Genomic DNA, 20,672 nt, shown 5'->3' on the forward strand with positions numbered 1-20,672 from the left:
AGGTGCATTTCAACTGAAATCCACCCTCACAGGGATGAGTCACCTGTCCATATATTCTGAAAGTGGAGATGCTCTATCCCTTGCTTTGTTAGTACAGACACACACGGAAACCATTTTTTGTTACTGTTTTTGCAAGCTTGCTTGTACTGAGAAATAAACATGTAACAAGACCAGAATTTAGAAGCTGCACAATTTTTAAAAAATATTTCAAGCCAGAAACCTAAATAAATGATGATATTGTGTGGCTGTAAAATGCCTAGGTCAGCATGCTCCAAGTATTATCTGAGAACAAAACTTACTTGAAATGCTCTGGAAAGAAAGAAAGAAAGAAGAAAGAAAGGAAAAAGAAAGAAAAGAAAAGAAAAGAAAAGAAAAGAAAAGAAAAGAAAAGAAAAGAGAAGGAAAGAAGAAAGAAAGAAAGAAAGAAAGAAAGAAAGAAAGAGAGAGAGAAAGAGAGAAAGAGAGAAAGAAAAAGAAAAGAAAGAAAAGAAAGGAAGAAAGAAAGAAAGAAAAGAAAGGAAGGAAGGAAGGTATCCTTAATACACTGGAGGCTCTGACAAGTTCTGCAGTGAAGACCCTCTTTCACCATGATTTCAAGCAGGGTTTCTGGAAATTGACTGTAGCACATTTTTATTACCCTTCTGATATCAACATTCAGAGGAACTCATGATCCACTTAATACTTCAAGAAACACACTAGATCAGCTGTAGCCTTAAGCATCACAGCTCAAAGGTCAAAATGGACATGGAGTGTCTTTACCCTATTCCTTTCAAATATCCAACTCATCTGGGATTTCAAAGAATCCCATTTGACAGATCTTACCTAAACACGAAGTCAGATTTATCTATTTCAGCTCCGCAGAGAGACTGATTCAGAATTCCTCCATTTCCGACCACTGCGCACTGATTGTAGGGGTACTCCACAAAAGGCTGAGACTATCAGGAGAAAGTGAAAAACTGCCATGAGATGTCTTTAGTTTTAGGACCATAAAAAGCAGCAGCTTAATTCAAGCAGCTTAATTATTACACCTGCTAAGGAACAAGAGAGAACAAGAAAGAGGGGCAGAAGTAGCGACACCACAGTACACTGATCAACTTATGACTAAAAGTTCCTAAAAAATCCTGCAAACCTACATTTCATTTCTCTTGCAAGAAGTATACAGCATATCACCCACAATATAATGTAATAATAAAAATATATTTGTTTATAAGATGTAATTTGACACATATGACATCACATAATTAAGTAAATAAAATGAGAAAGGCAAAATCCCACATGGTGTCTTTCCGACAGACAGGACCATTTTCAGCAAAACAAACAAACAAACAAACAAACAAAAAAAACCCCCAGAAAATAAAGCAATTAGAAAGGGGCATTAAATTCTCTACTCTTGGCCATAAAATTAATAGTTAATTTAGTGAAAGCTCGTTGTCTTTCTTAAATAGTTGGACCTTCAGGCTGGGTGATGACAGGGGATTTATGCCTGTCATCTCCACAAATGACCAGACACGGTGCTTCAGGGAGATCTAGTAACTCTGTGCTGATTTATTTCAAGTTCATCTCCAAGGCCGGAATCATTTTTGTTTCCTCCAAGGACCCAACTGGCTGACCCCAAAAGACTTCCCACTTTTACCAAATCCTCCCCAGTCTGAAACATAACTGCTCAGTTTGACAGTGCACTTTGCCTTTGTGGGTCACTTTTCCAGAAATAATGATGTGACCTTAACCAGAAGGAAGGGGCCCAGCTCAGACGTCCACAGTGAACAGGTCCTGATTCACCTACCTGGTCTCTAAATTCAAATGTAGGTCCTCAAGGGCACAGAGTGTGTCTATTACTTTTAATTTTCTCTTCCCTTTTCCTACAGACCTAGCCCAGAAGGATGTCACTTCTCAATGATGTCTGCTGGCCCAGTGGCCACGTTGGTGCAACCCCAATGCTGTGCTGGAACCCAGTGGTACTAGCTTATGGGAGCCACCCAGTACATATTCAGAATTCTGTCATCTGGTTGTTAAACCACTAGTAAACTACAATCTGCCACAGTGTGGGTATTTACAGTGCTATTCAACAGAGCATGCACCTGCCCAGTGTACCAGCCTCACTGGCAACACCCCAGGACCAGTGTGGCTCTGAGCTGCCCATGAGATCCTACCTCACTCTAACCATATGATGATAACTCTGCTTTAGGACGTCGAGGTTTGTCCCTAAAAGATGAAAAACCATGTGCTTCTCGTGTGAGAGGCATTTTTTTCCAAGTGGGTAACTTATCAATACACGGAATCCATACAACAACCTGGTGAGCATTTTATAGACAGAATGATGGAAAGTGGCAGAGCTGGGATTCAAACCCCGGCAGTCTGTTTCAGGGTCCATGGTCTTAACCAACTATACATCACACAACTGCACTTGTTCGGGGGTGAAGTGTTAATTTAAGCGTGTGCCGTATTTCCCTGTATAGCTGCAATGCCCAGCAGAGTGCCTGGCTCTTAAATAAATGGTTCCCAGACACCTCAGGCTATTTCAAGTCACTGAAGTTCAAGCTCAAGACGTCTTCAGTGTTTACTAAGCAGGATCACCGTACATGCTGAATTTTATGGATAAGGCAGGCTGCAAATAGGCTCTTTATGGTACAACAGAAAAGACTATTGAGGGAAGCATCTCCAATTAAACACTCAGAATAATGAATGTTTTTCTCTGGTTTCCTGGTCAACTCGGAGAAAACAAAATCCATATGTTTCGGGACCTCACATTCAGGAAGAGTTTAAATAAAAGAGAATTTCAATGTTCCTTAAAATAAACTGCCTAAGAAAACGTGAATCTGTGCAATTCAGCTGCCTTGCTGGTCTCTCACTCTGGTTGAAAGCCAACCTTGTGTTTTTTTCTCAAGTAACTTTGTGATGTTTTTGGAGGAAGTGACTCCACAACACTTAATCAGAAGTATCTATTTTGATCTGCTCTCTGTGAGCCCCGCAGTGTGGAGCAGGGTGGGGGGTGCAGGAAGCGAGGTGGGAAAGAGGTCAGATGCTGTGTCCATGGGGAGGGATATTGAAGCAACACATAAAACTGACCTCCCTTTGCGATCTTTACTGCACTGACTTCAGAATTTCCTCCCCCCAGTTTTTAAACATTAGTATCAATTTGGAAAATGGATGCTGTTGTTAACTGCAGCCAGAATTACTGAGCCTATGTTGTTATCCTTCTCAAAATGTCAATTAGAAGCAAAAATACCTGCCACTCCTCTGTCCTGGCCAGCCTAAAGCAAGGAAAACACTAGCAAAAACTGCCAAGAGTTGCTTTCTGTGGAACTCCCCAAGGCCCTCACTGATGGACGACATAAATATTCTTTAGTTAATATCTTTCCAACTACTGGTAATTTCAGTGCATCACAAGGGGAGTTTTAGAATGCTGTAGGAGTTACCTTTTTGCCCTCGTTTCCTCCCAGAAAATTTGCAATATTTTTTCTCTAACATTTTATATTGATTTTCCATTCATTCTCAGCAAATCATACTTCCTTTGAACTGTAATTTTTTTTTTAAAAATTGGAACAACTTACATGACAGTAAAATAGTTGAAAGAAGTCAAGGGTCCAACAAAATAGAATTAATTGCAAGAACTGAATATTCTACAGTTGGTAAACTGCAGATATAAAATGATCCCATTTTGACCAGACTGTCTTGGCCTCACTGCTCTTAATCATATCATAAAAAGATGCCTGAGAGTGTAGTTTATAAGCAGTAGGATATCCTTCATGAGAATAATTTCCCCCAAGATTTGGATTTATATTGTAACAGTACTCATTACAATATAATCAATGCTCACTAGTTTAATTAACAACTAGGTAATGAATGTATGCATGCACTGAGGAATGTCCTAGGAGCCTGAGTCACATCAGGGAACACACTAGGTAAAAATCCCTGTCTTGTTAAGATTATGTTTACTGACCACAAATTCTTATGTATTTACTTCCCAAAGATTAGCCACATAAACCTACAGTTCTTTGTGAAGGTATTGATTCAGTCACCAAAGCTGACAACTGGAAGAATCTTATTCCAGGTGAAAAAAATGGTCAACTTCCCATACCCTAGTAATTACTGTGTAGGAAGCCCAACTAACTCGTCTCACTCAAGGATGAGCCATCAAGACACAAGGGCTCCAAGAGCTTAGGTAAATACCATCCCCTGCAGCACCACAAGCATTCAAAGCTGCCCTGTGAAAATGGACCACCATACAGATGTTAGACAACAGAACAACGGAGGGTGGCACTTTAACTCATCAGCTCGTCCATTGTTATGCTGGGACTTAATCTGACAGAACGCTCACCTGGAAAGGTGACACAAATAGAACAAAACACACAAATCTTCACTCACCACTGGCAACATAGCAAAAACGTTCTCTCTGATTTGGATTTCGCTTTTACTTTCCACCTCGTAACTCATGTTAGTCCCAACTGGAGTGTTATTTTGAGAAACAATGAAGTTTTGAACGGCATCACAACAGGAAGCAAGTTTGGCTCTGCAAAGGATAAGGATAAGAGTTAGTCAAGGAGTAAGATTAAGAAGCCAAAAATAGAGACTACAATGGAAAAATGCAGAGGACGATTTTGCCATATATCTAATTTCAGAAAGATGATTAAATCATTCACAGAGATGACATTTTTATCTCATGCCATTCTAACTGGCCCCGGATGGTGAAATGGTGATGTGGTCAGAAAAAAAACACAGCAAAGAATATAAACATACTTATATTCAGGTAGAGACCGTCTCCCTAACAGGAAATAACGTATTATACAATGGTTTAAATATAAAAATGTCTTTCTAATTTAATGTTGTAACAACAAAGAGAAAATGACAGAATACCTTATAATTATTTCAATAAAAAGTACAGGAACTCAATTAAGAGCAAATCATCACCAAAGTGATATGTAATCATTTATCATGAGACAAGTTCAATGAAAAAAAAAAGAACCATTCAATACAGTGATTTTTTTTGAGCTTCACTTAAGTATAATTCACAAATACAAATTGTTTATGTTCAGCTGTAAACTTCATGTTTTGATATGCATACAGTGATCACCATTATCAAGCTAATAAACATCCATCACCTTACACGGTTATCTTTTTCCTTCTTTCTTTGCGGTAAGAATACTTAAGATTTACCCTGTCAGCAAATTTCAAGTATACAATACAGTACTGCTAACCATAATCACCGTGCTGTTCATCAATACAGTGAATTTTTAAGTGATGTTAATACAAGCTGCCCTTCCTTACAGAAAGCCCAGAAAAACATAACTTAGTATCAACCTGTATTTCAAAACCATTACATTATTGTTAGAATGCAGATCCACAAAGGTCCTTCCAGGGATCATCTAAGTTTGCCCCCAACCTCTGGCAGGGGAATCTAGAACCACTCAGAATTTATATTATGCTAACGTAATTCTCCAGGGATGGAGATTCCACCGCATCTCTTGATAACTATTCTAGAACTTAATCCATCTTAAAGTCAAGAGACTCTTTCATTTACACAACTGAATTCTCTTAACTTAAATCCATTTCCCTGATCGGCTCTTCCTAGAATCTCTCCATACAAACACGTCACGTAATTCAAAGTGGTAACAAATCAAGCAAAACTCGAACCTTTTCAATCTTGAAGGAATTTAGAGAGAATTTCCTATTCTCTTACTTCAGATTTTCCTAAGACCAGCTTTTCATTTATTTAAGTCACCTTGCCCCTCTGTAAACATTTAGTTCTTTCTCCATTTCACTTAAAAATATGTATGAAAGGTGGGTCCCATCACAGTACAAGGAATGCTGAACAGTCAGTGAGCAGAGCTGACTGCGGTCAGGACTGACACACGGACAGATTCATCGGTGCTCCTTCCCCAGCCCACACCGTTCATTGGTTTTTGTTTTTTTGTTTTTTTTGGGGGGGTCTCCTGAGGGTATGCTTTGTATACGTTCCTACCGAATTTGGTTCTGCTGAAAGAATACAGTGCTCTAATCTGTCATGGTTGTTTCCAATTCTGTTCCAGTCTTCTTGAATTCCAATAATCCTCAGGGTATGAAAAGTCAGTACTGTGATATTATTTGTACCCTAAAATCAAGATTTTTCCAAAAGACTTATTAGTTAGCTTATACTATACCTTATACTTAAAATAGTACCTTAATTGAATCCTATCACCTTATTATCTCACTTTGTATTATACAACCTCCATTTCTAAAAGATAGTTCATGAAGATTAACAAAAAAATTGAAAATTAAATGTGTAGTCAGAAACATGTTATTTTTCATTATAAATTTAATTTCATAACAATGCATGTGATTTATTGCAAACTCACAAATCTTCATGTGTTAATAATTTTATTTTTTGGTGGGGAGAGATAATTAGGTTTATTTAATTTTTTTAATGGAAGTACTGGAGATTGATCCCAGGACCTTGTGCATGCTAAGCATGTGCTCTACCACTGAGACATACCCTCTCTGCCTCCCTACCCCGTTTATAATTTTAAATGTCTCTTTCATGCAGGATGTTGCGAAAGGCAACAGAATATTCTCATTCACCTTTTACAAGTAACTTGATTTCTCCAAGGATATTTGGTACTTGAAAGAATATTGCATTACGAAAAGAACACAGAGTACCCTTTGTGTGTTTTTAAATAGTTTTTTTTCCCCTGAAATTATATTTTCAATGGTTGTATTATAACATTTTCAAACCTACAGGAAAGTTGAAAGAATTGGACAATGGGCACTTGAAAAACTATTAGCTAGATTCTGCAAGTAATTTTTTTCCTATATTTGCTTTATTGTGTATTTACCCATCAATCCATTTTTATTATTATAGTTATTGCAATTCAAAGTAGATTACAGGTCCACTTCACCTCTAATTACTTCAGCACGTATATAATTATTTTGTTTTGTATTTTGGGATAGAATTTACATACAACAAAATTCTAAGTGCGTTCATTGAGTTTTGAGAAGTGTGTACCTCTGTAACCCAACTCCCTATCAAGATATAAATATTACCAACCCCACAGAGAATTCCCTCAAATCCTTTCCCAGTTTACTTCCAGCCCTCCCTCACCTCAAGGCAACCATGTTTGTGATTATTTTTTATCAAAGATTAATTTTGCCTGTTCTAGAATCTATACAAACAGAATCATATTGTATATATGCTTTTGTGTAAGACTTCTTTCACTTGGCATAAATGTTTTTGCAGTTCATGTATTTTGCTGTGTTTATTGGTAATGTGTTCCTTTTTATTGCTGGAGTAGAGTTCCAGTGCATGAATGTGCCAGAACTGATTTAGCCATCTCTCCCTTGCACTTTTAAAGAAATCACTATCAAAAATCAATGTTAAACACCAAATTACTCATAGTAACTTCCCAGGAAAAACATCAGAATAATTATCCAAGATGTCATTTCTGAAGCTTACATGGAGTCACTGACCAACCGGACTTTTTAAACCTTAATATTCAGTAGCAGAATTACAAATCTATGTTCTTTGTCACTTTTCAGCTCATCCACGTGGTAAAGACCCCTGTAATAGCCAGAGTTTAGTATAAAGCTGAGATGCTTAGAATAAACAAAATAAAACAGAATTCTATGTCTGCTCTTCCATTTCCCATCATCCTTAAGAAGAGAGTCAGTTCTGATCCTTGGTGACTCAAAAGTCAACTAGATGCGTTCACAATAACCGACATGGTGGTTTCCTCCTTCCTGGGTAAAAAGAGCAAGAGACCTTAAGAAATGAAGGACACTGTTGGTATTAACGAGATGTGATGGTCAATTTTATGTGTCAACTTGACCGGGCCACATCGATGCCCAGATAGCTGCTAAAACATTATTTCTGGGGGTGTTTGTGAGGGTGTTTCCAGTAGGGATTAGCATTTGAATTGGTACACAGAGTCAAAAGGCTCACTCTCTCCAATGCACAGTTAACTATCCAACCAGATCAGTATGCACAAAGCTTACCCTTGTAAAGCACTGTACACTTCCCACATAATTTTCACAACTTTCATGACATCTGGTTCCCACAGCAACCAGGGAGGTAGAAAATATAATTATTCCAATTTTATTATTTTTTAACTAAAGTATAGTTACTACAAGATCTTGAATATAGTTCCCTATGCTCTACAGTAGGACCTTGTCATTTATCTATTTTATATATAGTAGTTTGTACCCGCTAATCCTAAACCCCTAATTTATCCCTCCCCACTTCTCCCTTTGGTAACTATAAATTTGTTTTCTATGTCTGTGAGTTTGTTTCTGTTTTGTAAAGAAGTTCATTTGTTTCATTTTTTTTTTTTTTTTTAGATTTCACATATAAGTGATATCATATATTTGTCTCTCTCTCTTTGACTTACTTCACTTAGTATGATCATCTCTAGGTCCATCCAATCATTCCCATTTTAGAGATGAGAAAACTGGAGTTGAGAGAGTTTACATGATAGGACCAAGGCACCCAGGTAGCTAGCGACTCCAAGATATGTCTTTTGACAATCACATCTCTGCAGTTTATACCAGAGTACACTGTAATGGGGGTTAACGTTCTCACCTGAGTTTCTTCCTTTAGGGTTCTTTCCATAATGACACTAAGACAACACAGTGGTTCCCCAAATAATGCTGGTCACACCTCTTTGAAAACTGGCCCCGACAAAACCCAAAGATTTTACATATAAATGCTTCAAACTCTCTCTATAACTGAGACATTCAAGGCTCTTGCTTTATATGGAGGATGTACATGGTCCCCAATGGGATCAAGGTTATCACGTGGTCCAGTCAACATGCCCCAGGAGTTAATGGAAAAGAAACCTGTGGCTTGATGATGATCTTACTTTATTTATTTTTAGTTCTCATTAACACAAATATTTATTGATACTATTTATACAGTAAATTAGGTTGAATGTAACGTTTTGGATAGCTTGAATACACCATTTTCTTGTGCACAAAGGTACTCTCTCATTTATAAATGGGCATTTCTCTTTGGCATCCATTAAGTTTTTTGCCCAGATATCGGCCTCTTTCAAATATTAAAAATCAACTTAGTTTCTAGTAACAAAACTAAAAGTGATTCCATGGAGTGATTGTATGATTACCAAACACATCTGCTGTTAAATGTCATTAAAGTGATGCTTGATCATGTCTGTCAGTCTGTGCTAATTAAGACAGAGAGAGCTGGGATTTTATAAATCGGAAGAGTGTTACCTGAACAGTCTGCATATAAAAGTTGTCTTTTAGCCTGGTGAAGGGGTATCCATGAAGCTGTGGACCTCTGCATTCTTGTTTTTGCTGGTCAGTAACAGCCATCTTTCCAACTGTCATCTTTCATGCTACCATAGGTTTTAGGAGCTGGCAAGGATCTGTGAACACACTGTGCAAGTTTGCTGCGAGGCACTGGTATACTCCCCGCAGAAGGGGCACTGGGTCTGGGCAAGCAGCTTCTCAGCATGGTTGTCCCTGCAGATCTGGTTAGAGTAGTGCTGTTGATATTGCTGGGAGGATTTGCTGGGACTGTGTTCTGAACCATGGGAGGCCCAGGCGAGGAGGTGGTTTGCGTAAGTTATGTTGTTTCTTGGCTACTAGGAGAACCAGAGCTATGGTTACTAAATGCTTTTACTGGTTGCTGGAGAGCCAAAGGAGATGGTGCTGCAGGGGAGCGGAATTTGCCTGGAGAAGGTATGGCTGAAGCTTGAGGTTGCATGCGAGGTATTCCTCCATTTGGCACTGGAAAATTTGAGTCACTTCTGCTGCTTTTCACTGAGTCAACTTGTGTATTAGATGTCCAGGACAGGTTTGGAAGACTGTGCCTTAGTTTTTCTTCATTTTTAACATTGGTTGTCTGCAAATCTGTGGGATGGCCTTGAAGTGAAAGCCGAGGTTGCTGTAAGCGGCTAATCATAGGCTGTGGGGACAGTCTACTATATTCTATTCCCCAAGCAGGAGATCGAGAACGAGGTGAATTTTGGGGTGACTGCTTAGGTGATGGTCGAAGAGAATTGCGTGGTGATGGTGAAAACCTGTTAACAGCAGGGTATACTGCATGATGCATATTGTCATCTTCATCATTTAAACTTTGTGCATCAAGTTCCCAATCACTAAAAGTACCCTGTCTCGTCGAATTGCAAGATGAACCAGAACTGTGACGAGATGTGGTGGCTGCATATTCTTGCCAGAGACTCTTCCTGCATCCGAGCTAGAATCTGCACATCAGTTACATCATTTAGCTTATAATTGGATCCAGTTGAATCTTCATCTAATTCTGAAGAACTTAACTCACTGTCTATAGAGGATTGAGGACTGAGTGGAGGATTTCTGTCTGATGAACTTTTCAAATTACCTGAATTTCCAGCAAGTATTCGCTGTTTGACTATAGGAGGTCGCACTGGCGTTGAGGATGGAGAATTAAAACCGCTGCTGTATGAGCTACTGGCATTTGGACTGCAAGGACTTGTGTAACTCATGGAGTTGAAAGGATTATTATATAAATTCTGCCTCTTGAGAGCTGACATAGTTTGATCAAGTTTGTGGATAAGAGACTTTTTTTTAGCACAGTCAACATCAGGACTTGGGTAATCCAAAACTTGCCTGCACCAAACTAATGGACTGACTTCTGCATTGGTGTTAAGTTTTTTCTTTGGTGATGAATACAGCCAGCTCTCCTCCTCCTCCTCCTCCCAGCCTGACAGGCGCTCCAGCTCCTCGGGCCGCAGCGGCTCCACCTCGTCCAGCAAGCCGCCCTCGCCCACTGCCAGCAAGGAGGTGGCGTCCCGCAGCCCCTCGCTCCTCGCCCACCTTGGGCCCGCCCCGGCCCCGCTGCCCGGCTTGACGCTGAGGCCTAAGGGGAAGCCCCGAGGGGCCGCCGCGCCAGAGGAGGGCGTGGACCCGCCGACGCGAACAGGGCTGCCGGGCCCCGGGGAGCCGGCGCGCTGCTCTGCTCGGCCCCGGAGCGGCTCCTCAGCTATTCGTTCTGCTTCTCCGCTTCTTCACCAGCTCCCGCCGCTTCCGCACCTCCTGGTCCGCGCGCACACTGGAGTCTACGTCCTCCAGCCCGGCCCCGCCGCGCCCGCCGCCCGCCCGAACTCACGGCCACAGGGGCAGAGCCGGAGGAAGGGCGCGGCGCTGGCACGCAGCAGGGCCAAGCCCCACGCCAGGGCCCCCCTGCTGCGGTCCCGAAGCGCCGCTGGCCGGCTCCGGGACTGGGCGGGGGGCGCCAATATCCGGCCTCGGCCTCCATCGGCCCGTCGGTGACCGCAGAGCCTCCTGGGTGGACGCGGCCGCGGGCTGGCACTGAGAGGGCCAGGCGCCGGTCTCGTGGAGGACGATGATGATCTTACTCTTGCTGTGTCGTACCTTCAGCAAGCTCCTCCACGCAATCCAGTTCCAAAAGGAAATCTCTCTTCCACCCCCAGGAAAAGCATGGGGACCCTCTACATTGTGTTGAGTTCCAGAACTGGAAAGAGTCCACATACTTCCAAAAGGGCTTAACGCTCAAGTAGTCAGCTGGTCCCAGGAGAATCTGGCTTAATACTTTAAGCCTTGATCTATAAAGACAGAATCTGAAAATGTGCAAAATCATCTTTGTATCACAGTTGGTCTAATGATAAACTTTTGAGAAAGAGATTGTTGTTCAGATTGGAGAAGTTCCTTTTTCTTTCACACCGTGGATGCTGAGTGTTTCCTTGGTTTTTATCTTTGATTTTTTTTTCTGAGTCATTTCAAGTCCCAGGTCAAAATTCTTCTTCAGTTCTAAATGGGATGCTTCCTGGATTTCCATGAAATGTTAATGACTGCTTAAGGCTTACTGTGTACCAGACCACTATAGGACACTCTGAATACTAACCACCTAAGTGTCCCAGCCCAGAGCTCACAGGAATCTCTTCTGTTTATCAGACTCTATAAGACTCCCTAATGAGATATGGGGCAGCCGGGGTGAGGCAGAGGCTACAGGCACCTTCCAAGTATTAAGAAAAAGCTGCCTTTCCTGGGATCCATTCTCTAGGGTTCAAGGTCATGAGGATTGCAACTTATAAGTTATTAAATACAAAAATGAATAAAGCATAGATGGACTCTGCTCTCCAGGGAGCTTAATGACATTAGAAGAGACAGACACAAAATGTAACGGGTACTTCAACATACTTTCAATATGACACAGATTGACGTGAGAAGAAGCGTGGTAGGCACACAGAGGAAGGGCACTTCAGCTAACCGGGGGGCAAAGGGAAGATTTCGTGAAGGTGTTAGTACCTGCCCAGCACACAGGAGTCACGGGATAAATAGCTGTTCAGTGAATGAATAAGCTGGTGTTCGGGAACAGTCACTGGGGTAATGGAGGATGGTTGGTGGTGGAAGACCAGAAGCAGGAAGGCCAACTGTTGTTAGAGTTTATCCAGTTAAAGACTGAAAGGGCCCACAGTAAGCAAGTGATCTGAGGGTGAAAAGGGTTGGGTGGGGAAGATTTAAGATCTACTGGGTAGGTGACAGAACAAGGGTAAGGGATGAACTAAGGCTGCGGGAGACAGGACAATGGCTCCGTCACACGATGCCCTCCTCAGGCTCCCCCTAGCCCTCAGCGTCCCCCAGAGGGATTCATGCATCTCACAACTATTCACCAAGAGCAGCCAGGGCTCCAGGAACCATGCTAGACCCTGGGACTATCTCAAGGAATAAACGAGACCCTGTCTTTCCTGTCGTCTTGAACGTGGGGCACCACAATGAAAACGGAAGAAGGCTTCAGGGCAAAGCCACAAAGGTGATTAACAGTTGGTTAACTCTGTTCAAGAGGGAAAGGTCAGCAAAATCAGGGGATCTTTTCTGTGTAAAGTGTCGCTGAATTGCAAGGAAAAGTCTATCCACAGAAGGCTGTATAAGCAGAGGACAATCTCATTCCCTCTCTAGAGAGCAATGAGAATGTTGTAGTCTTAAGCTTCTAAATTCATGAAAAAGAAGAGAAAGCTATTCAATGAATTCAGAAAATATTTTTTACATTCTAGTTTTTATATTATGAGTAACTGCAGAAGAGAGGTAACAAGGTTAAGGAGAAAGCAAACTAAAATTGCAGCCCACACAGCCACTGTCACAAGACATGTAGATAAGCTCCATGACCTTCATGGGCAAATAGCTACATCTTGAGACATTCTGTAAATTGTGATTAAATATTTCTAAACTGTGCTGAATTTCCAGGGTTATATGCAAAATAAGAACTAAATATCAAGATGCTTTTGATGAATACTTGTGAAATGGATGAATTCCACCAGGAAAGTTGAGGGTTAGGGGGAGACTGAGAAGAACATCGTGAAGACAAATCCCTCCCTCAGAAGGAGGCCCAGCTGGCCACAGGTTAAAGGGCTAAGGGTCTGGAACTGGGGTCCACTGAGTCAAGGTCAAGGTCAAAATTCCTGCCCAGGCAACAGACTGCTTAGGGCTAGGAACCAAACACAACTCCTAAGAAAATGATCGAGTGTGACGCTAACAAGAACTGATATGAACAGCAAACACCAAGAAGGTAGAGTTGGGAACCAAGTTTAGTGACATGGAACAGTGTTCAGGGTAAGCCAAAGACTTCTTTTCCTTTCTTCCCCTTTCCCTTCCTTCCTTCCTTCCTTCCATTTCTTTTGTTTCTTTCTTTCTTTCCCTCTCTCTTGCTCTCTTTCTTCCTTCCATTTATTCATTCATTCATGTGTATATTTATTCAGCAAGTCAAGCTCTTAGCACTGTTCTCAGTACCAGGGATATGACAGGAAATAGGCAAAATTAAGTGCCCAGGAAAGGCTTGTCACCTAGTGGGAGAGAAACAAGAGCCAACGATTACATCATTATGCCATCAGTCCTCCACTGTGATGAGGGAAGCAGAGGCTGAGGACCTGGGCTGGTCAACTGGGCCTGCTGTTACCCCTGATGCTTAAGAAAAACAATCTGGAAGGGTGAGACTGCAGCCCAATGGAACCTCCTTCTGTGACTGCAGCACGAACTTTGGAGACTGGCAAGCTGCCAATAAGGCAAGGAGCCTGCAGTTTGAGATGTGAGCTCACTCATTCCCAAGGGCTGCACGAACTACAAGAACTTTAGGTGCTAATCTGAATAGAACCATCCGCTCACTTGAATCCTTAATCTTGTGTTTTCATTTTGCTAATTCAGTAATAATGCAAAGTGAAAGCAAGTTTAACTAAGTCCAATTACACATTCATGCAAACCCAAGACCTGGGCCAACCCTCCAGGCAGGAAGACATAGGAATCCAATCTAAACCTGGGGTGTCAGGGCTCAGCTCCCCAGAAGAAGCAAAGCTTAGGCTGAAAACCAAAGATGAGTAGAGGGTAGCTAGGTAAGGCAAGAGAGAGAAGAGAGTGAGGAAGAGAAATAGAGAACAAGGAGTGTGAAAGCCGGGGGCACAAAGAGCACTGAACATGCAAAAATGCTGAAAGAAACTCTGTCTAGGTCAGGAGAGAAAGTACTAGGTGGAGAATGCTGCAGAACTACACCACCAGAAGTCTTATAAGCAAGAGGAAGTGAACAATCTGGCTTCCTTCTACGGGAAAGAACAAGTTGTTGGAGGTCTAGTTACAGTAGTGATACAATAAGATACGTATTTTAGGAGTGTCCCCTGGCTTCACTGAGGAGGACAGATTAGGAGGGTCTGAACAAGGTGGTGTGATCAGTGAGAAGGACATGGCAGTGATCCAGTATTGAAGATGGTCTCCAAAGATGGTCACCACCAATCCCTTCTGTCCCTACACACTCCCATTGCTCCTCACATCAGGAAGTGAAATTGAAAGCTCCTCCCCTTGAATCTGGGCTGGCCTTCATGATTATTCAACCAAGGGAACACAGCAGAAGTGGCATTAGGATTTCTGAAGCTATGTCGTAAGAAGTCTTGGGACTTCTGCTTGGGATTCTTAGAACGTTCACTCTTTGGACTCAGGGAACCCAGCCACCATGTTGTAAGAGGCACAAGTCACCAGCAGAGGCTCCTTTTAAGGTGCTGTAGTTGGCAGCCCTAGCTGAACTCCTACCAAAGCCAAGGTCATCTGCCAGCTGTGCGAGGGAGTCATCACGGATGTCAGCCCAGGCAAGCTTTTAGATGACTCCAGCTCTGGCCACCACTGGACTAGAACCATACGAAAGCCCTCGATGAAGCTCCAGCTAAGCCCATTCAGCCAATGGAACCGTGAGAGAGTATGAAATTGTCCCCTTAAGTCATCAAGATTTGGTTTTGGGGGATGTTTATTATGCAGCAATAGATAACCAGAACACCAGTTAAGAGATAACTAGGTAACAATTAAAAGACAACTAGATGGGCATTTAGGTTGCTTCCAGGTCTTGTCTATTATAAGTAGTGTGGCTATGAACACTAGGGTGCATGTGTCTTTTCCAATTAGAGTTTCTTCTGGATATATGCCCAGGAGTGGGATCAACAGGTGACAGGATAAAGAAGATGTGGCATATATATGCAGCAGAATACTATCCAGCCATAAAAAAGAATGAAATAATGCAATTTGTAGCAACATGGATGGACCTAGAGATTATCATACTAAGTAAACCAAAGACAAATACTATATAGTATCACATATATATGGGATAAAAAAAATACAATGCAAATGAACTTATTTATAAAACAGACAGACTCACAGACATAGAAAACAAACATGGTTACTCAGGGGGGACACGGGTGGGGAGGGATAAAAAGGAAGTTCGGGATTTGCAGCTACTACTATATATTAAATAGATAAAACAACAAGGTCCTACTGTCTAGCACAGGGAAAACTATATTCAATACCTTGTAATATCCTATAATGAAAAAATATGAAAAGGAATATATATATATATACGCACACATATACAGGTATGTATGTGGTATATATGTGTGTGTGTATGTATGTATAAGTGAATCACTACGCTGCACACCAGAAATTATACTATATTGTAAATTGACTATACTTCAATTAAAAAAAAAAGAGTAACTATGTCAGGGTTCTCCAGAGAAATAGAACCAAGAGTCTATCAATATTGATATCTATCTATCCATCTATCTAGATTTATTTTAAGGAATTGGCCCACACAACGTGGGGGCTGGCAAGTCTAAAATTTGCAGGGCAGCTGGCAGGCTGGCAACTCACGCAAGTGTTGAGGCTGCAGTCTTGAAGCAGCATTTCTTCTTTTCTGGGAAACCTCGGTGTCTGTTCTAAAGGACATCAGCTGATTGGATGAGGTTCACCCACATTATCCAGAGTCATCTCCTTTACTTAAAGTCAGCTGATTGTAGGTGTTAACCACACCATCACAGCAATGCCTAGATGCACGTTTGATGAAATAACTGAGGGCTACAGTCTAGTCAGGGGGACATGTAAAATTAACCATCCTGGTAAACTGGACCCAAATCATGGTAGGGGACAGAAAAAAAGTAGATCACTCTGTAACATATTTAGGATGTGAAACTTGAAGTTTGTTGACAGACTGCAGATGGGCACTGAAGGGAAAGATGTCAAGGGTGATACACAAGTTTCTGATCCTGGGAGAGGGTGGTCCCCTCCCTGACACAGGGAGAAGCTTCAACAAAACGGGGTAGGGTGGGAATGGCCCTTTCCTAGTGCAGGAGTGACCTGTGATCATCTTCATTCATCCTAAGACTCAGAAAATGAGATCACACCGCAGCAGTGGAACCAGAAGTTACACTGTGAAAAAGCAGGGCTGTGCGGTCTCCCAAAACAGGAGGGATGTCCCACCATTTGGCTGGCTTCAGAGTCACTGTGAATGAGCAAAAACTATGACCAAAACCACTTCTTCAGGTCCTTCCTGCTGCCCGATCACAGGACTGGCTCCTGCCTTTTTAAAAAAGTGTTACATTCAAATCAACAGCCAATGACATAAGTGTGGAAAAAAACAAGTTCTAAAGATACAGAATCAACTGTTAAGATGAACATTAGGATTTCTGAAAATATCTGACTCTGCAGACGGGAAAAAAAAATCAAGGTCACTGCCATTATTATTCAGTGTGTGAAGAAAATGGGAAGCTGTTCGTTGATACTTGTATTTGGTGAGATATTTCGTAGAGGAAGAAAAAAGAGGAGTAAGAAAATTTTTTTTCCTTTTTGCAGACATTGTCTGGCAACATTATTTCAGATGCTGAAGTTACACTCTGAATCCGACGAAAACAGAGATTTATTATTCTAATGCTGAATCAGTCTTACGCGTAATTGCACCAATACACTGTTCAGTGAAGCATCTCCAAAGGAAAAATGTTTCCTGTCTATTTTGCGTTTACACCACTTTCTTTTATAAAAGGTCTCATTATTTCCTGATCTTTAAACTTAACCAAACCAAGTCCTAATTGCACACTTCACTGACAAGCGATGCAGGTGTTATTGCAAAGGGTTTCTTCTGGGTTACAGGTGGGAGTTGCTGTCTTGCACGGATGGAGGGACAGGTAGGAGGCCAGGTTGTTAAATGAGCCTGATTCACATGGACAAATGAGCCGTACGTGCTCCCAGAAGCCACTGTGGTGGCTTACATCTCAAGCACTCTTCCAGGACCACTCCCACAGCTCGCTGAGGAATTCAGCATCTTCTGTGTTTTTGGCTTCAGACACAAACTCAGCTTCTATTTCCACCTGGCCTCGGAACGGTGCACTTATTTTCTGGCTTTTGGCCTCTGGTTTCCCTCCACATCCTGACTTTTCATCTCTTCTCTCAGGCTTCACCCAATAGAAAAGAATTATCCAGTCCTACCCTGAGCTTGCCAGCCCTTTATTTAGTTCCAAATAGGGGAGGGAGGGGACTAACTATTCTGTGAAAAGAACAAGATGTGTAGCTCTGTGCTCTGCCTATAATCAGGCTGATTAATTTCCAGGCAACTCAGTCATTCCTTGAGGGACCTCAGAGCAAGTCACCAAACAATCTGACCAGCTGTCTTGAAAGGGAGGAACAAGAGACAGACTGTTCCTGTAAAGGTAAGTCCTTTTCTGCTGCAAAGAAGAATGCAAAGGAAGATTGCAACCCAGAAAGTTGAAGCTTATTACTTCCTGCTCTGTGTGACCTATTTTCCATCAAGAAAAGATCAAAGACAAGTTCAAATAAAGCAAACCGAATAGGAAGGGCTGGTCCTCATCAAATGCACTGTCTAATCCCTAAAAAATGCATCACAAAAGCAAACATGGGGCTTACAAATGTTTACATGTCTCCCCAGGCAGAGAATCAAACCTGAAACAGCTTTATTGCTACTCATGGACTTGCTGTATTTATTACAGATGCCAAGAGTTTAAACTACTTTAAGTAAAATATTCATTGTAAGCTAGGAAAATGACAAACTCATGATAATAATGATAATAGTGATCAAGTATGGAGACTGTAACGTATAACGGACTCTGTACTGAACATTTTACACACTGAATATTCATGAAGGCTCATGGAAGAAGGCATGATCTCATCTCCACCATACCAGTAAAGAGACTAGCTGGGAGAAGTGGTTTAGCCTAATAATAATGATAACGATGTCACAGATAACCAACTGCCCAAAAGTCTCCTGTCCAAGGTAAAACAGTGCCCTGAACATGTTCTAGTGGGAACTCAGCATTCATAGAGAGACCAAATATAACATAAAATCAAAGACGATGGAAAACCAAACAAGAAAGGTCAATAAAATAAGATGCATGAAGCCAGCATGAAGCTGAGCCTACGCTCTGAGCCCAGAAACCTGACTCTGCTTTCCAACTCCTAGTTCCTGTACTGAGTCTTGACCCATTTTTAGAACCATCTAGAAAGAGTCTTGCTTCCTTCTGATGAAAATGTTTTCCCATCATCATTTTGCACTCTATAAAACATGGATCACAGGTAACCAGGTCTGTAAATTAATTTCACACACAAGATGGAAACTCACATAGGACCAGTCTTAGGAAGGAAAAATCTCATTACAGGACAGTGGCCAAGAGGTCATCAGGTGGCTTGGGGAAGGCCTTCCTGAGCAAGAGGTGGCTGATTTGGGGTCTGAAAGATTAGAACACATGAGCAAGGGAGGTGGGGGAGGGAGAAGGGCACAGAACTGCCAAGTTCTGTGGCTGAAGCAAGGATCGGACATCTGATGAAGCCGAAGACCAACACAGGTGGAGCAGAAAAGAGCCAGGAGGGGTGTGGGGTCCAGTAATGCCAAGGAAGTAGGCAGCGGCCAAGCAATATAGGGCCCTAAGGGAGTTTAGTCTCTGTTTTAAATGCAATTAAAAGAAAAACAGAAACAAAAAAGCAGCAGATTCCAAACAGATTGGGGCAGAGGTGGCGTGATGGAAGTGAATTGTGACCACAGATCACTGCCCAATTTCCATTAAAAAAAATCCATCTGGCGGCTGTATAGAGAACGGACAAGAAGGATACCAGCGTGGTGGTTGATGACCAGGGTGGAGGTCACTGCAATAATCCTAAGGAGAAATGGCGATGAAGCCAAAAGACTCCCCCTAACCACAGTCAGTCATGGAGTATCTGCTATGTGCTGACAAAGATTCCCACATTTTAGAGAGACTTTTCCAAAACAAACAGAACCCGAGGATGGACTGATATGGAGATGAGGAGGAAGGAGCAAAACAAAACCAAACCCCCAAAAAACAAATGGAGTGACACAGAAACCAAGTATGAGAATCTTTCAAAGTGCAAGGAATAGGCTACAATTTCAAAATACTGTGAGACATGAGAGGTCAAGCAAAACGGGAACAATGCCTTTTGGATTTAGCTGTTGGGGGGCGTGGTCACTGCTGACCACAGGTGAAATGCTGTACTTAAAGATATGGGTGGAAGACAGAGCAAGTACAGACAACTCTTTCCAGGGTTCGGTTGGGTAGTGGAGGAGAAACAGTCTTTGGGTGAGGAGTGAAAGAAAAAGAAAATCAAGCTGCCATGTCAAAATATTGAAAGTTAAGAATCAACAGGCTCACAATGAATGGTTTCACACTAAGAGAATGTTTCACACTGAAAGACTGTTAAATCAAATAGTCTTATGGTTACAAGGAAAAGGGGATGGGAAGGGATAAGTTTGGGAGCTTGAGATTTAGCTACTATATATAAAAATATATTTTAAAAATTCTTTTGCACAGCACAGGGAACTATGTTCAATATCTCGTAATAACCTTTAATGAAAAAAATGAAAACAAATCTATGTATGTATATGCGTGACTGGGACACTGTGCTGTACACCAGAAATTGACACATTGTAATTGACTGTATTTCCATTAAAAAAAAAAAAAAGAATATGATGATCTAAGAATTCCAGGGATTCTCAGGGATTCACAAGGCAGGAAAACATTCTGTTTCAGCTCCAACAGATTGGAAAAATTAAGGGCTTCAAAGAGACGCTACCTCTTTTTAGCAACATGCCTATGCCTAAATTAAAATAGAACCATCCATGAGGTTGAGCTAGCCTCCCAGAACACTCGGAGAACTTCCAGCAACCCAGAGGGGATCTGTAGTTAGTTTGTGTGATGATCAGTTTGGAATTGCTCTGAAAGGTAGGATGGAAGAATTGATAGCTGTCAGGTTAATTCATGATACTAATCATAGAGCTTTACCTTCAAATCACTGGCTCTCTCACAAAATTAGGAAGTGTGGTGGCCCATACATTTAGAATTAAAGTCAGACATCAGTGATGGTCCTTAATGAATCCCATTAGATACAGAATGCAAGGCATGCCAGACAGAAAAGCCATTCCA

General features: G+C 41.6%; 1 protein-coding gene and 1 pseudogene across 3 annotated transcripts in view; both read right to left on the reverse strand.

The window, feature by feature from the left end:
* Positions 1-20,672, reverse strand: part of ST8SIA6 (ST8 alpha-N-acetyl-neuraminide alpha-2,8-sialyltransferase 6) — a 140,545-nt gene that overhangs the window by 32,643 nt on the left and 87,230 nt on the right. For all 3 annotated transcript variants that reach the window (XM_074358080.1, XM_074358079.1, XM_074358081.1), the window contains exons 5-6: positions 4,366-4,510; positions 823-935 (exon numbers count right to left, since the gene is read on the reverse strand). In XM_074358080.1, coding sequence (XP_074214181.1) covers positions 823-935; positions 4,366-4,510 — 258 coding nt within the window. The remainder of the gene's footprint in view (positions 1-822; positions 936-4,365; positions 4,511-20,672) is intronic.
* On the reverse strand, positions 7,835-11,460 carry LOC105078428 (SLAIN motif-containing protein 2 pseudogene; annotated as a pseudogene).

The sequence above is a fragment of the Camelus bactrianus genome, chromosome 35, assembly GCF_048773025.1.
Source record: "Camelus bactrianus isolate YW-2024 breed Bactrian camel chromosome 35, ASM4877302v1, whole genome shotgun sequence".
Classification (NCBI taxonomy): domain Eukaryota; kingdom Metazoa; phylum Chordata; class Mammalia; order Artiodactyla; family Camelidae; genus Camelus; species Camelus bactrianus.